This window comes from Trypanosoma brucei, chromosome 11 (genome assembly GCF_000210295.1).
Source record: "Trypanosoma brucei gambiense DAL972 chromosome 11, complete sequence".
NCBI classification, from domain to species: domain Eukaryota; phylum Euglenozoa; class Kinetoplastea; order Trypanosomatida; family Trypanosomatidae; genus Trypanosoma; species Trypanosoma brucei.
In genome coordinates, this window is record NC_026744.1 from 1,268,038 (window position 1) to 1,284,705 (window position 16,668).

A 16,668-nucleotide genomic window follows, 5' to 3' on the forward strand; every position below is an offset into this window, starting at 1 on the left:
CCCAATAACCTTTTAAAGCAAAACGTACAAGGGACACATCTCTTAAAACACTCAATCTATCAGCGTCGTTGTCATTTAGTTAAAGAACAGAGGTCACAAACATCTTGACGGGAAGATACCAAGCCACGTAAGGCAGGGAACGACTTCGCTTAGAAGTCGACGATAGTCTGTTCCCTTGAGCACGCACATAGATTTTTTCCTTTGCGTGCTCTTATTTACTGGACCCTTCTTTTCTTCAATAACTCACAACCCACTGTTGGACGGCACGTACCTGCGCATCTGTGTACATGTGGGAACTACAAACGCTTTCGTGTATACCCCTGCTTCGAGAAAAGAAGTTAAGGTTACACATAGGCGCAGTTTAATCATTTACATTGCGAAAATAATCTCATTACCTACCCCACCAACACACAGAGTGTCAAAAAAAAATCGAAAGAAAATATAATTCCCCGGATAGAATTGGTTCCCTCCCTTCAACTCACCAGTCTCAAAATAGATTCACGCGGGAAACTGTAGTAAACAGCAAGGGAAAAGGGAAGTAACTACGTTGTATTGGAGCGAGCTTACGAAAAACACAAAAAAAAAAAAGCAACACCGCAGATATATACATAGAGAAGAACGATGAGAGGACATAGTGATCACAGGCAAGTGGAGACCCGGCAGTATGCTCCCGCCCAATGTCACAGCACCCTCAACCTTTCCTGCCGTTACTTGAGGTCAAAAACTCAAATACCGTAGAAAACCGTGAAAGCATGAAAAACTAACGGTAAAAGACGACCACAGTGAACAAAAAAAAGATCAAAGAGAATCGTGCAGCATTGCGAGAGGGAAAAACAAAGCAATCCTTAGGAGAAACCAACATATATATGACCTAAAAGCGAGGGTAGAAACACCTTGAAGAAAAACTAACACGAAACAACTGAGAAAAAAATCAGCAAAAACATGCTCGACAAACGTAGAGCGACGGTGATACAGGAAGTGTTCCCACTCGCATCGCGCTGAACACTCCACCACCGACACAACCCTGCGTTAGCATTTGTATTAAGAAAATAGTCGAAAAGTAAAGGGCATACTGACACTTGGTAACAAAAACACAGGGATAAGAAAACAGCCCCCAGCAATAAAGAGTTGGAGGAGCAACAGTTGAAATCGAATCACAGACGCCACCAGAGATTATGTGTCACTGTTGTCGATCAGTTGTATTTACTCCCACTTACTTGCAATCACCCCGACGTCTCTGCCAAGATTACATATGTTTTTCAAGTGATTGGCTTGTTACCTCCCACACACACTAGATTTGGTTTTATAATAAAAATGTTTCCTGGTGAAAGTCAACCCCAAGGGAATGGGCAACACTTCTTGCCAACTCCACGAGGCCGGGGGGACCGCAGACAAATAAGAGCACGGTTCTGGGATCTTTGCCGGCAATTACCTGCGGTATCCTGTCAGAAATATCCATCCGTTCATTCACCACACATGTATATTCTCCATCTTCCACATTACAACCACCAGTGAAAAATACCTGAACTCGGTCACTGGGAGCCTCCTCGATTGTAGACGAGGCCGAAACAGCGGACGAGTCGCCTCCCTGCCAAAGCTGCGACATTAACAACAAAAGTTCCCTGTCACGCACGCTCCACAGAAGCATGGGAGTTGGACTCCTCAACCCCAGAGCCATGCGATCGCAGATATGACTATATACGGACGCGCACGGAGTTATACCGATGCCTCCTGCGACAAACAAAATGTTTTGATGTTCGTTGATATCTAGTGCACGGCCACATGGGCCTTCAACATTCAGTTTAAACTTCAATCCGCGTCTACACACCAGCTTACCCAGCTTTTCTGTCCACGTGCCCTCGCCCATTGATTTGATATAGAGTAAATAATAGCCTTCGTGTTCACACATGATACTGAAGGGATGCCACTGTAGCAGCGATATGTCGGGAACGTTTACAAACACAAACTGCCCAGGTAATGCCCCCAGCGACCCATGTCGGAAACGAATCTCCACAAAGGAGCCGGACGCAGCAGCCGACACGAGGTCCACTGTCGATCCACGGCGATATATCCTCAGAAGCCAGTCTAGGAACCAAATAGTCAACCCGGGGAGGAAGTATTCCCATGCTGAGGCCGCATGCCACAACACAACCGGTACCAACATGTAAAACGTGACGATGTGTGTGTAGTAGAAGAGTTCGTAGAAGCGGCGACGAAGGGGCTCCAATGCAAAAATGATCGTCGAAACAAGGGAAAAAAGTGTCGTAAGGGTGATAAGTGGAATTGTGTAGTCATCTCTGTTACCAGGAGGATCAACTGCTGGAATGGAAAAAATCCCTTGTGGAAAGGCACCCAGTTCAAAGCACCGAACGTACCAACCTATTGCGTGACCAACGATACCAAGGAACACTCCGTATCCAAGGAGCCTATGAACCCAAATGGACGACTCCCATGAGGTCCCCAAAATTGAGTGAAGCACAGAATAACGACTCACGGGAAATATGGAAAGCGAGAGAAAAGCTACGGCCAACTGACCCATTGAACGATACCATCGCTCGGATGATACCGTGTCATTAGAGACGTCAGTGTACCTCTGCTTAAAGTTATGACCCTGGATCCAGTACAAAAAAAATAGCACAATCATTGAAAAAGTGAGAAAAAGAAAACCCACCTCGCCGTACGTGTAATCACGCAACACTGGGCATCTCCGCTTGAGAAACCTCCGCCCGTAGCGGAAAGAACGAATTAACGCAGTGGTAAGTAGTATAACGAACAAGTAACCGTAGAATATCAGATTACTTGGGTACACCTTCAGCACTACCTCGTCATTCATTACCAAATTTCTCGTGCGTATCCACGACCACGGCAGATCCGGACAAGTGTATGTATGAGGCTCAGTTCGGCACAGGGTGTAGTTGTGCGAGCTGAGCATCCTGGCATTTCTTGCTATGCGCACAGGCAAAAACGATTCTAAGGAGTTCGGCATATAAAGTGATACAACGGCCCAAAACGATACGAACGCGACGGCGAACAGGAACCTCAAAAGTGGTGCAAATCGATCTGAGACAAATCGACGGCCTTTGTGGCCTGTCCAAAAGGGGTCAACGCCGAATACACGGCGTGCGGCTTGAAAGAGGATTACAACTCCAATCGGAACGAAGGACAAAAACGCTGCCAAACCAAGACCCGAACGGAATGCAACGCCGGCTTCGGGCCGGCCACCTCGGTTCGTCGAGGCAGTGCTCCCGGTGCAAAAAACGGCAAGGCACTGCATGGTCTCGCTTCCCCACACAGCTCCTAGACCCCCTAACACGACAAACACCAAACCTAGCATCCCCATTAAAATAAGACCCAAAATGCCACCATGTATGCAAGCGAGAGTGCTAGTCCCGACGTACAGTAGAGAAACTCCCAGTGTAGAAAACACGCCGAAGGAAAAGAGACCAATAAAGTTCAGTGCATCGTAGCCCGCCCAATTACTTGGATGCGGGCCCACGTTGTTGAACATTTCAGCCTTAAACCATAACAGAAGGCCTAGCACCGCTGTGCACACACTGATAGCACCCACAAAAAGGAGTTTTCGCGCAGCAACAAGAGTACTGACATCATAGCCCGTTCTCGTTATGTGTGGGATTAAATCCATAGAACAGAAATTACTCTCAACGGTTTTGTTTCTCTATATCACTGCGTTGCAGAATATGGGGAAGTAAATGGCAGCCCTCGGGGAAGGTGGATGGCAAAAATGGTGTCAGTACAGCAGGGGGGAAGTTCAGCTTAATCTTTTTAAAAGGTAGTAATAAGAAACCACAGACCCACAAACTGGATGCTCAACCACGTTTAAAGTTACCGTTTAAGACGCGCAAATAAAAGTTGTCTCTCCGTTATGAGAATGCTTCACTCCTATTACCCACTTTCGACGCTTTTCTCACTCCGATACTTCGAAACAGACACTACTAATGGTCTCGTCCCAGCTGAAACATAATATCTCCATCTGCACCCAATGCCCAGTCCATTGAAAACCAGCTCAAAATTGTTACTTCTCGCTCCCCAATCTTTAACACAACTTGCTTAGCGGCAGATGTCATGACCCTATGTGTGAAGGAGATATCGTCTCCTACATGAATCAGTGCATTTTGCTCAACGTAAACACACCCTGCGTTTGACCGAGTTGAAACCGGTAGCTGATTCCCCACAAACAACTGAACCTTGCAAGTCCAACTCCCTTCCTTTCGGTACCTTCATGCCCCTTGAGAGACCTTCTACGTTTCAGTGATTCATATCCGGTGTTGTGTTTCTGCTTCTCGTCAAAAACTGTAATATGGAAGGAGGTTGCCAAGCTAATGTCGGTCAAACGCTCGAAGGCAGTTTATCACATTACGAAAGTACTGCTATAACACAGCTATACAACAAGGGAAAGTTTTTAAAAAATAAATACACCGTTACAGCGCAGTTACCTTCTTCCATCCCCCTAACAACCCCACAGGTAAGAAAAAAATGTGCAGCGTCATAATGGACCCCAACATCTGGCAGTTATATGGTGTTTCCATTCTCCTCTGAAATTACAAATTGGCTGACGTTTCCATGTGTGTAACGATCATACTGCGAACAAAGCAAAGAGACCAGGTAATTTTGCGAAGCACTCCTTAAATATACCAAAATATCCGTCAAAATACTGACCACCTTGATAGAAAGCCTTTTCCCGCAAGAAGATAAAAATACCTCCGAAAAAATCCGGTTAAAACATACAGCGGTAAAGGTTACGACATCGTAAAACAGATCACAAACATGCATATATAAAGTTGAAAATACATACAGTACATGCACAGTCTTTGAATCAAAAATTAAAAATAAAAGCAACCAAAGTAAAGGCATATTTTAAAAATCAAAAGAAAAAGCTGCAACTAAAAATGAAATAAAATTAAGGGGTTGCACGATTTCCAACACATATACCGGCGAATGACAGACAGTACTAACTCTTTATTCCTTTTGGCACTGCGAAGTGACAAAAACTGTGGAAATACAACTCCCTTTTCCCAAAGTGAATAATTGCCCACAACATCTTCGTTTCGCAATTGTGGTTTATCACTGAACTCGTATGGCTCCCATGTTCCCCTCTTCACCCTCCTGACTTCCACAGCTTCCCTCACAATTATTTAATATTATGAACACAAAGCACACGTAAGTCAAAACGTGTCAAATACAGACAAGTTACGGGGAAGACGGGACCACCAATCCTTCAAATATGAGACAAAACCTCTACAGCTCACTGTTCAGCGTGCTGCGTAGACAGCTGAGACCACATTAGCGACAAGAGGTCAAAAAAAAATGCACAAAGTCCCCGCCCCAATTATGGTAATCCCGTCTACAAAGATCATCTTGTACAATTCGTGTACAACACACCTCGGATGGAGTTAGATCTACTATACCACACAATCATAAAGATGGAAGACGGATATCAAGAGAGGCACCGTTGCTCTGCCATCACAGAGCACGAGCAGCAGAAAGCAGGGCCGATGCGTAACCCCCTTGATCGCATCTGCGCAGGCGAATCGATCGATTTAGTGAAAAAACAGTCTTAAAAAAATATCATACACCTCATATTACCGTGTAAATTCCATTGCAACAAAGCAAAAACTTAGTAATAACGGGAAGTTGACGTTACGATCAACTGTACCGACGGCCGTGCCACAAACAAATACCAGAAAGATATAACCATTAACGCGCCATAAACCGCAGCCCACTGTGATCACCAAGTCAGCAACTGGCCAAAAAGACAATATTAGTTTTTGAAGAGCTAGTAAAGACATCATACGTATAACGTCAACGGCACAAAGTGGTTGTACTCCACGCATCGGGAAATTCAAAAGAAGGTAAATTGAGTTCCCTTCATGCAGAGGTAGTGTCTCCTCCATTGGCACCACCTGAGACTGACCTGGTAAACAGGGATGCCGCAAAGCCTGTTTGGTCACTCCTTATTTGTACTGTTAACCCTCTGAAGTGCCACAAAGAAACGACAGCAGAGGAAACAGATCCTGTGCGCACCACAGCCCTGTTACAGGGATGTGTCATTCAGAACGCATGCACATACACGCAGGTGTGACCGCACCGCTCACGCCCAGTTCCCCCTCAGCCACCACCGCCACGTCCTGCACGAGTAATGAATTCGCTAGAACACATTCCCGCATCAAGAGAACCGAACGGCAAAAACAAAGAATTGATAAGAAACGGACCCACGCGCACTGTCGGACACTTAGATCCAATAAAAGTGATCCCTGCACCTGCCTCGCCGCCGGGCGATCACGCCCTCCTTTCCCCTCGATCGGGCGGCTCCGAGTACGCACCAAACACATTCACGGGTGTCTGGGACACCACACCCTTCATCACTGCCATCAAGCACTCACATACTGAACGCCGTTGCGATCTACGGTATCTTTCTTGCTCTCCTTCGTGAAAGATGCCACACGCGACAGCGACCACAACAAACGGATCAGAGAGGCAAGACGGGGGCGACGCGAGAGCAAGGAGGCAGGAACCCAGCCACTGGACGCCGGCGGCAAGGCCTACAAGGCACGTGAGCCCTTCACGAACCATTTCCACCGCCCCCTGTGAAGGCCCCAGCCACCCGACAAAGTCGCACTGCCCTTGCGGCCTGCATCGCCGGGGGAAATAGGAGAGCCGATAATACCTCTAGTGGAGGGAAGTTTTGATGAAGCTGAGCACCTCCAACTTTCAACTACAAATAGGTTCCGGAGTCCCTGCGCACCGCAGACCGCAACGACAGAATACCTCAGAAACGAATCGCCCTCACAATACTCAGTGGATAAAAGCAACACCGCCTCTTCCAATAGATGAATATCAACCCACAAGGCAGCGTGATTTCCCGATACGCCGGCCGTCCCACCGCGGTGCCAACGGAAAATACTTCACAGATAAGGGAAGCCAACATCTAGCACACCACTCGAGTCATCAACTCGGGGCTCGGACTTACGACACATCGACCAGAGCACACGCGCACAGCACTAACAGAGAATTTCGGGTAACGTATAGCCTCTAAGCACGCGCCATTCCCGACGCAATCGCATTATCACATACCCGCGTTGATGGAATCGTCCTGTTCCTCAACAGGGACGTCGAAAAGAACCAAGTTCTCATTTTCTGTGGAACAAATTAGGACGTGAGAGGACTCCTAGACGAGAAAGGTCGACCTTTACTGATGTGCCTCGCAAAAAGGTGTCTTCCTCCAGCCAACGCCCGATGCGATCCCAGCATCCCGACGGAAGTGGGGACGCTTAGTTTTTCTTGAGGGTGGGCGCTTTTCCGTGACGCCACGGTGTACCGTCGGCCGTTGATGCGGTGGCGCGCTAGTTTTGTAGATCATGGCTGCCGAGCGTCGTTATTCACCAACACGACATTCGAAGTAGTAAAACCCCTCAGCCTTCCCGTCCCGCCTTTTGCAACAGAGTACCGGTTTTCTGAGGTTCCTCCCCAGCGCGCGTTGATCGTCGAAGTCGACGAGGGTTTCGGGGGGAGAGCGCGCGACTAGAAATTTAAAGTGATGAGTGGGCGGCCTAGCCGGACCGCGCTGGAATAAGGTGACAACCATTCGGTGGGTGTGAGCCCTTGGAGCTGCGCGTTCGCTGTCGCGGCCTGCCGGTGAGCCGGGCTGCCCGGTCTACTGTCGAGGGAATAGGCACTTTTATGCCGTGCTCGTTAGGTGTTTCTGTCCGCGTTTCCTCCCTGACCGTAAGGCTCTCACGTTCCAGCTTGGCGAGGTACCGCGTTCGTGGGAACGTGAGACTTTGGATTCCCGGTTTTGCAGCTTGGTGGTGAAGCGGGCCTTCTTTCCTTGACGGTGCCGTCTGCCTCCTGTGACAGAAGCGAGTGCCGTCGCGTCGGTGGTCCCCAATCTAGAAGGCTCCAGGCAACCCCACTCTCCCTGTGCCTACCGTATCAGTGACAAATTTGTGGGAGGGGGGGGGTCTCTTTCATGCGTTGCTGGACTTGCGCAAAGGACTTGTGCCGGCGCTGCAGACATTTCCTCTTTTACCTTTTGATTTCCCAGCTCATCGAACTGAGTGCGTCCATGTGCGTTGTGGGTGTGACCGTTGTAGTCGAACGTTTCTGATGTAACCCAGGAAATACATTAGACGACAGAGCTCACCAGACCGCGTCAGCGCTCCTCCGCGCTTTGGTGACAACGTGAATGTGGGGGCGGTGCTGTTATTTGGTCGCTCGTGTATAACAGCGTTTTCTTACCAAATGCATAATCGGTCAAAAAGTATGGAAGCGGGACCAGGATGTCAAGAACATGTGCAATGTGGCAATCGGACTTTGTGGTTTGGCTTTGTTGCTACGAAATAATTAGCACTAAAATCTTTCCGTGGTTACGACGAATCTTTTCTTGATTGTGGTGTGTTTGATTGCAAACACGGAGGTGCAGACGTTCGAGCACCCAGTTGTTTGGCTATATTAAATAGGTTTGGCGGGCAGTTCGTCTGTCTCCACCCATGCTCACACCTGGTCATTAAGAAAGGAAGCTGCTTTTTCTAGGGGAAACATGGACAGAGCTACCGATAAAGCTAACTGAGTCAACTTTTTCTTTTTCTTTTTTGAGAAAAAGTCACAGGGATCCCTATCCATATCTTTACTACCATGAAATTTATGGAAACCTTTCGTTGTGGTATGATTTACCGTAACTATCAGGAATGAAAACCGGTTGGTGGGTAAAGTGATTACCGTCTATATCACCAAAAGTGTCTATTGCCCGTAGTATGTTGATACTATAGGTAAATTTCTGTTGTTCGTTTCTTGGGCGTATTTACGAGGTGTGGTGGTTAAGTTGAAGTCTTTTTTAAATTTCGAGAGTCCTTTTTTTTAAAAAAAGGAGGCCCTCTCAGATGAGAAGGGAAGAATTGGTAATGACATTAGGTATGTACGAATCAGAATGTAACAGTGTCATTGCCTTCGTCATTGTTGCACACTCGATCAATTTAATTTAAAGACGTAGGTGCCACAAGTCCTAATCAGAGGTGTGTGGTAAAGGAAAAAGCAACAACATGTTAAGCATTGAAGAGACTAAGAAATTCGGTCCTTTTTTTTGTTATGTCTTGCGGGGTTTCCGTGAACCTTATCATCGGAGGTATCTCTAGTACCAACTGTTTGTCTTGCTTGATGAGCTAATTATTTTTTAAAATGAAATGATGAATCTTTTCGTGATTGTCGTTATTGATTGGTCGCTAAGTGCTTCCTTCTATTTAGAGAATTTTGCAACGTAACCCTAACCTATCTTCGCCACTGTCTACTTTTTTAAGGTTTGTTAATTCTTAAGTATTTCGCACGGTATAATCACCGAAAAAATTTATACCACGACCAAAGATGTCAGATAAGAGTGGTGACGACAGTCGCTCTTCTCAGGTTCGTGTTAGTGTTAAGCGCCGTAATTTCTCCTACGTGGATTCCATCAAGGTCCGCCTCAGCGGGGGAAAACCGGAAGTTACCATATCTGCATTGGGTAAAGCCATATCAGATGCAGTTGCTGTCGCCGAAATACTAAAAAACCAAGGGCTTATCGATGTTAAAAAAATCACAACCTCTCGGGGCGCCGCTGAATCTGATGGCGACGCGGTGAACGACAAGATCGAAATACTGATTACAAAGTCTAAGGACTTTGACACAATATATGCCGAACAACAGAAAAGGAAGTTGGAAAACGCTGATAAAAAGGAGTAGCGGTGATTTAACAAAAAGAGAGAATGAACGGTAAATCCGAACTTACGTGTGCTTAGGGAGGGGGGGGGGAGAAATAGGCTGCTGAAGGGCATGTGTGGTATACATATACATCATATGTCCCGGTGTAAAGGGGAGATAACTGGTGAAACGGAGGGTTAAGAAACAGTTCGAGAATCACACTCAGCTATGTTTTTTTTTTAAGGTGGGATCTCTCTTTTTCGTCTTCGATACAATTATTGATATCGCCGTGTTTTACGGTAGCATCCAGGAAAAGAAAAGTAGAATAGGCCAGTTTATTTTTGACATAGCCTGATTTTTGAAATATTGAAAGGAAACATTCACTGCTGTATCTATTTGTTTACTTTTTACCATATGTATCTACCCTTCACTTCTTTTCATAATTGGTAACATAACAATCAAAATTAAAAAATATATTGGGATAAGAACAGCGAAAATACCACACAAACACCAAACACACATACAAAAGTATATCTGCTACTTTTTTTTAAAAAAACTTCGAAAGGGCTTTGGAACAACTCAAGAAGACAAACGAGGAACTCGCTGCATATGACGACAGGTAAGAGCGACCGCCCCAGGAACTCCGTCCGGGTTGGCTATCGCGGTACTAAATTCCTATTTGTTGATATAACCAAGCACCTTTTGCACGATGGCGAGAAGGAAGTATATGTTTCTGCTCTCGGTGGCGCCATCAACGAAGCTGTGTCCGTTGTGGAGATGCTGAAGGATCAGCAAATGGTGGTTGTAAAAAAAATCACCACCTCGCGACAGGTCAGTGAGGAACCGGACGACGGCCCCGTCGACAAAATCGAAATCGTTGTTACGAAAGCAGATGGTTTCGACGCGAAATATGAAGAGCAACAAAAGGCTCGCGAAGCTAAGAGGCTCGAAAAGGAGAAAAATGAGAAGGAGAAGGCTACAGCGTAATGAAGAGCGAAACCGAAATGAAGAGAGAGAGAGAGAGAGAGAAAGAACGGAAAAAATGAAAATACACGAGGTACACGGGGAAATATGTTTTTCATTTGGGCCGGCTTTGATAACCCATATCTTTGGAGAAGATGGAAAGAGAAAGTAAAAGGATAGTGGCTCTGGGACAAGAAAAGGAAGAAATATACTAGGTATTGAGAAGTCATCCAAGGTCCGTGTTTAAACTTGATCAGTTTCACTAGTGTTAACATCTTTTCGCAAAGGAGGGAAAATATTACCTTTTCACCTACTTTTTTCTATGCCATCTAATTCTGTTGTAGGCCACCTTTCTTTGTGGTTGTGTAGGTGCTGCTTTCCGAAAATTCGGAATATGGACAACTATACCATAGTCGAACTTATAGGGGAAGGGTCGTTTGGAAAAGTTTACAAGGCGAGAAGAAAGGGTACGGGTCACATCGTGGCGATGAAGTTCATAGTCAAGAAAGGTAAAAATGACAAAGAACTTCTTAACCTTCGTAGTGAAATTGAAATTATGACTAAACTCAACCATGACAACATCATAACGTTGTTTGAGGCTTTTGAAACTCAACAAGAATTCGTTGTGGTAATGGAATACGCCCAAGGTGAATTATTTGAAATTCTTGAAGACGATAAAAAACTCCCCGAAGAGGTTGTCCGGCGCATCGCGAAGCAATTGTTGCAAGCACTTCATTACTTGCACTCGAACCGCATTATGCACCGCGACATGAAACCTCAGAACATCCTCATAGGACAGAACGGATCCGTGAAACTTGCGGATTTCGGATTTGCGAGGACGATGAGCTACAATACGATGGTGCTAACCAGTATTAAGGGAACACCCCTCTATATGGCACCAGAACTTGTGCAAGAGCAGCCATACAACCACACAGCAGATTTGTGGTCTCTCGGGTGCATTCTATTTGAGTTGTTGTACGGCAAGCCGCCCTTTTATACGAACCATCTTTATAAGCTGATCAACCAAATCGTCAACGACCCCGTAAGATTTGAAGAACCTATATCACCGGACTTCAAGTCGCTTTTGAAAGGACTTCTGACCAAATCGTTCTCGGCCAGATTAAACTGGCCACATTTACTTAACCACCCATTTGTTGCCATCACTGGGGACGATGAGAAGTGGTTGATGGCGGTAAAACAGCACGACACGAAGATGAAGGAACGCATGGAACGACTAGAGTGCCTACGACATCATGCTCAACCAAACAGGGTTGTTGAATTAGATGCAGGTGGCCCGTGCCAAACGCCCGGGAACACGCATGGGTTTCCACTGGGTTCGGAAGAAGATGAAATATTTTCACCTTCCTCGTTAAAGTGTCTACTTTCTCCTTCAGATGGCGACGGTTGTATTGAGGCGTTCCGTGGGCTGCTAGTTGCGGTTGAAAACGCTACGTCATTGCCCCTTCAGAAAACTGCTTTGTTAGAACGGATCCTACACGTTGGTGTTTTGGGACCTATAGTACGGCACTTATGTGACAAGCAATCAGCCGAAATGAGCCGACTTGCTGTCCAGATAATCAAAACCCTTGTGTTTCCGGAGGGTAATGCTGTGTTACCGTTTCCTTCTCAGCGACCCTTACAAGAAACAATAGATGCATCACCGCAGCCAGGCGACTTGCCACCTGTTGGCCTTCTTATTCGACAACAGGTTTCTCTGGAGCTACTAGAAAAACCCCGAGAGTCCCTCGACTTTCTTGTGAAAGAAGTAATTGAAAATCGTCATGGGTTTCGTGTGGATTGTGTTAAAATAATTTTCCAGTGTGTGAGGTGGGGGGTAGGTTTTGGACCTGTCTTGACCCAGTTGAAGCTTTTCCCTTCGTTTTGGGCGTCATTACTTGACTCCGTGACAGAGGGAAGCCATTTTCAGACGTACGCGGCACTAGCATTCCACACCGTTTCTGCGATGATTCCGCACATAAAGTTGTCCGCCCCAGATCAGATAAATGCAGACAAGGTGTCCGCATTTGTCTCTATTGGTTTGCTAGCCGTGCGTTTCTATGATTTGTCAAAAAGTTCGGATATAGCTGCGCTTAACTCTGCCGCCGCTGCAGCTCTTCTGGCCGCATTTGTTCACCGGGAAATGAAGGATACAATGGTTTTCGAACCAGACGCGGCGTTCATGGAAGGGTTATGTGCCATAGTGAAAGATGTAAGAGGAATTGCCGATCGCAATAGTGTTTGGCGAATTCTTGGAAATGGCTATGGCTACCCGGATTACGGATTTTTGGATGGAGTAGTACATACTTTGTCGGTGATGTTTTCTAATCCACAATCTATCGTATACCAAAATAGTGGTCAGCTCCCTTCGCGCTCATACCTTGATAGCGATCAAAAAGGACTGTTGCGCACTGCTGTTGAACTACTCCGCGATAGTGACCCAAAAACCGAACTGTCGCCTAATGGTGTGGTTGCTGCTCTTCGATGCGTGCAGCAGGCCTGTCAGCATCAACGAAGGGATGAGCATTTTACTAGTCTTCTGTTGGAACGGATAGAAGCATATCGTGGGGACAGTGGAGGTCCAGTTTCGGTTGCCGGCGTTGTTTGTCGTCAACTACGAGCAAGCTATCTAGGGCAACTTCGCTCTTGGCCCGAACATAGTGGTGGTGGCACGGTTGGAGTAAACGCGCATCTTACCGTAGTTGTTCAGATACTGCTAGCGGCACTTCAGACATCCAAACAGGGTTCGGAGTCAGACGACGAAGCCAACGCCTCCGTGCAGCAAATTTTTTACAAAGAGGGACTTATGGAGATGCTGATTGTTGCGCTTGACTACACTCAGGTAGCATTTTGGGGTCCACCGTTCAACATTATAACAAAGCTGGTGGTAGGGTCACCGCCATTCGCCAAGGCTTTCGTTGACGGTGGTGGACTGCAGTGTGAGAGAATAGGAAAGGTCCTGGATTCGAAGAAGGCAAGCGCGGGGCTCGTGTCGGACGGACTTAATGTTCTCTCTCAACTAGCCCGGCTTTCCAAAGATTTTTACCTGCCAATTCATAATGCAGACTTGTACAGCGCGGTTTTAGAACTGCTGCGGCACAGTGACCCAGGGATTCGGAGCAAATCATGTAACCTGGTAGGAAACCTATGTAAACACTCACCATACTTGTACGAACCCCTCGCGAGACACGGCATAATTGATATGCTGGTTGAGAGATGTAGTGACAGGGATCCCGCAACGCAAAAATTTGCAGCATTTGCTGTTGGGAATGCTGCGTTCCACAATGGCTCCCTTTACGAGAAGCTAAGGCCTTCGATTCCCGTCATGGTGAAGCTTTTGACTAGTAGCGATGAGAAAACGAGGCAGAACGCTGCTGGAGCCGTAAGTAACTTTGTACGAAATGGAAGCACACTTACAAATGCACTAATGGAAAACAGTGCTATCGAAACTCTTTCCCACATGCTCAAGAAAGATAAGGTGCCCCTCCGAAAAATTGCACTTATCACCATAGGTTCCTTCTGCGCTTATGAAAATTGCAAAGCGAAGTTCCTGGCACTAGGTCTAGAGGGAACTATTAGGCAACTTGAAGAGAGTGGCATCTGTAATGTCGATCCCTCCATCACAAAGTACGTGGCACGGATAAGGCAAAGGATTTCGTCCTCGTGACATTTTACTTTGGAGCATCAGGAGGGAACGGTGGCACCATCATTGTTGAAATTGAAAAAATATAAGTAAAATACAATAGCGATACACCATCCCTAATTTCTTTGCTTTAACCCATATACGTTGGATTCAAGTCAACAGTTTCCGTTATTTAAATCGCGATGTTAGAGGAAATGATCCCTTTCTCTCGTCTTTTTCTATTAGATTCCGTGGTTAAGGAAAACAAGTGAAGTGGAGGTAGAAAGGAGAGCCAGTTGGAGAGAGAAACCACGTACACAAGTTTTACAGAATAAATCAAGGTCAGATATGCCAGTAAATCCTGAACCACAGGATCTTGAGGCGATGTTCGCAAGGACAAAGGCATATCTCATGTGCGCGAATAAGGACGGTGTGAGTGTTTATGATCAGCTAACACGAATGATGGAGCAACTGCTGGACCAAAACCCACACGACATCGCCAACAACCCATCTAAGTTTAATGATATGTTCACTCTTCTGCAAAAACACAGTTTTGTAGATGGTGAAAGCACTGAGGCATGCAACGAACCGTGCCCCGTCCCTCCATCGGAGCTGTCTCGCCTCGCGGAGAACGAGCGGCTGTTTGAACGTGCACCACCGGAAATCCAGACTACCATAGAACAGCCCGATCCCTACACGACGATAACAACAACACGCGTTGTGCCGCGCACAGCACCCTCGTATGATTCAGTTGAGCAAAACAACCTTTACTGGTGTTGGGCAGGATGTGGTATGGCTGAAGAGGAAGCATTCCTGTTGGACAGGTCCATTACTCTTTTGGCGATGGAAAAGAACCTTGAAGAGGTTCGTTTTGTTGGGAAAATATTTGGTACGCAAGGAAACTATTATGTTGTTTCAAGTCGCCGCTATGTGCAAGAGGGTGAGAAAATATACAAGGAGGTTAACACGATGCCCCGGCCCGCGAGACGGAGTTTGGAGGTCCCAGTACAGCCAGAACCCGGTTTCGTTGGTGTGAATCGTCTTTCATTTTGGGTGACATCAAACCCCGCCGCCCAGTGGACTCTACTTCCAGACGTCACACCGCAACAAATATGTGCGGGTCGACGTATTAAGCGCCTTTTTAGCGGGAATCTCAGTGCACCTGTTGTGTGTAGTCCACCCTTTGAATGGAACGAGTCCGTTTACCTTCGCGTTCAGCTTAGCCGTATAGTCAGTGGCACGTACATATCTCCTCTTGGGGCTCTGGAAGAGCCTGAGGAGGACAACGAGGAGGACGAAGACGAAGATGAGGAGGAAACTCTAAGTAAACCAAAGGAGGCGAAATATCGCCCTCTCACGCAGGTGGTGAGGGGGTTTGCCACCGAAGAGGAGAGTGATGTAACGCAGTGGGCGAAGCTTGACCAGTGGGTTCATTCTGAAGGTTATATTTATGAGAATGGCCGGCAGACCAAGGTTCCAGAGAAACTGGAGGAAGAGGAAGAGGAAGAGGAGTTCCAAAAGATGGAAGATGAAGAAGAGGAGGAGGAAGTTGAGCAGCAGGAAGAAGAGGAAAGAGAGCTGTTTACCCCTATCCAATCCGATTATCTCTACGCAGTAGTTAATGTTCCCGAAGCACCAGTTATTGATGATGAGGAAGAGGAGGAAGAGGATGAGTACGAACCGGAAGAGGTCGCAGAACCACCGGAGGAGGAAACCGACGACCTTCCTCCAAAACCTCTAACGGATGACGAAGTGCCAGACGACGACCCAACTAGGGTGAAGATCGCGGCGTGGACGGTGCGGACTGTAAACAACAACAGCAAAATGCACCGTGTGGTAGTCATGAAATCGTTGCGGTGGCCGGGCGCCATTGCTTTCGCGGCAGAAGGTGGTAAGAGATGGGGCTGTGTTTACTTTGGGAATGGTCTAAAGAAGACAGATTTTGCTTTCACACCAACGCTCGCTCCGCCGGTGCTTTTAGAATGTGCTGACATTACCGAGGTTGATGATCCAACACCTACAATGGAGAAGCTCGCCCGCCGCGGCGAGGACCTGCCGGAGCCAGATTCTGAGGATCCAGCTGAGGAAGACGAAGAAGAAATGTAAATACACTAACGTTGTATAAGTTGGGCTGCACGTGAATCCCTGTAGGGAACTTGTCTCATGCAGGGGACGCTTGAAGGAAGGAATGAAGTGCGTACTGAAGAGGGAAGAAGTGGAAACTTGAGACAAGCCTTCATCCCTCTCCCAGCATGCCCCCTTACAACGTCTAGAGAATGTAGACTCGAACATTAGCAGCCTTGTTGGAGTTATTGTTTTTATTTTCGTAGACTGTTATGCCTCCATCTTACGTTAGTGCCTAACGTTATGTACTACATCGGATGAATCACTCCAAGCTC

General features: G+C 46.8%; 8 protein-coding genes across 8 annotated transcripts; 6 read left to right on the forward strand and 2 right to left on the reverse strand.

Moving 5' to 3' along the window:
* Nucleotides 1–1,303: 1,303 nt before the first annotated feature.
* On the reverse strand, nt 1,304–3,643 carry TbgDal_XI5050 (ferric reductase transmembrane component,putative; the record flags this gene model as incomplete). Its single annotated transcript, XM_011781349.1, has 1 exon — nt 1,304–3,643. One exon carries the CDS (start codon nt 3,641–3,643, stop codon nt 1,304–1,306), a length of 2,340 nt encoding a protein of 779 aa, XP_011779651.1.
* A 1,957-nt stretch (nt 3,644–5,600) lies between these two features.
* On the reverse strand, nt 5,601–5,912 carry TbgDal_XI5060 (hypothetical protein, unlikely; the record flags this gene model as incomplete). The annotated part of the gene is made up of 1 exon (XM_011781350.1): nt 5,601–5,912. One exon carries the CDS (start codon nt 5,910–5,912, stop codon nt 5,601–5,603), a length of 312 nt encoding a protein of 103 aa, XP_011779652.1.
* Nucleotides 5,913–6,060: 148 nt separating this feature from the next.
* On the forward strand, nt 6,061–6,408 carry TbgDal_XI5070 (hypothetical protein; the record flags this gene model as incomplete). The annotated part of the gene is made up of 1 exon (XM_011781351.1): nt 6,061–6,408. One exon carries the CDS (start codon nt 6,061–6,063, stop codon nt 6,406–6,408), a length of 348 nt encoding a protein of 115 aa, XP_011779653.1.
* Nucleotides 6,409–6,706: 298 nt separating this feature from the next.
* On the forward strand, nt 6,707–7,054 carry TbgDal_XI5080 (hypothetical protein; the record flags this gene model as incomplete). Its single annotated transcript, XM_011781352.1, has 1 exon — nt 6,707–7,054. One exon carries the CDS (start codon nt 6,707–6,709, stop codon nt 7,052–7,054), a length of 348 nt encoding a protein of 115 aa, XP_011779654.1.
* Nucleotides 7,055–9,375: 2,321 nt separating this feature from the next.
* TbgDal_XI5090 (hypothetical protein, conserved) lies at nt 9,376–9,729 on the forward strand (the record flags this gene model as incomplete). The annotated part of the gene is made up of 1 exon (XM_011781353.1): nt 9,376–9,729. The coding sequence occupies one exon, from the start codon at nt 9,376–9,378 to the stop codon at nt 9,727–9,729; it is 354 nt and encodes a 117-aa protein (XP_011779655.1).
* A 567-nt stretch (nt 9,730–10,296) lies between these two features.
* TbgDal_XI5100 (hypothetical protein, conserved) lies at nt 10,297–10,674 on the forward strand (the record flags this gene model as incomplete). The annotated part of the gene is made up of 1 exon (XM_011781354.1): nt 10,297–10,674. The coding sequence occupies one exon, from the start codon at nt 10,297–10,299 to the stop codon at nt 10,672–10,674; it is 378 nt and encodes a 125-aa protein (XP_011779656.1).
* Nucleotides 10,675–10,972: 298 nt separating this feature from the next.
* On the forward strand, nt 10,973–14,314 carry TbgDal_XI5110 (protein kinase, putative; the record flags this gene model as incomplete). The annotated part of the gene is made up of 1 exon (XM_011781355.1): nt 10,973–14,314. The coding sequence occupies one exon, from the start codon at nt 10,973–10,975 to the stop codon at nt 14,312–14,314; it is 3,342 nt and encodes a 1,113-aa protein (XP_011779657.1).
* Nucleotides 14,315–14,617: 303 nt separating this feature from the next.
* Nucleotides 14,618–16,375, forward strand: TbgDal_XI5120 (Flagellar radial spoke protein 4, putative; the record flags this gene model as incomplete). The annotated part of the gene is made up of 1 exon (XM_011781356.1): nt 14,618–16,375. The coding sequence occupies one exon, from the start codon at nt 14,618–14,620 to the stop codon at nt 16,373–16,375; it is 1,758 nt and encodes a 585-aa protein (XP_011779658.1).
* Nucleotides 16,376–16,668: the final 293 nt, after the last annotated feature.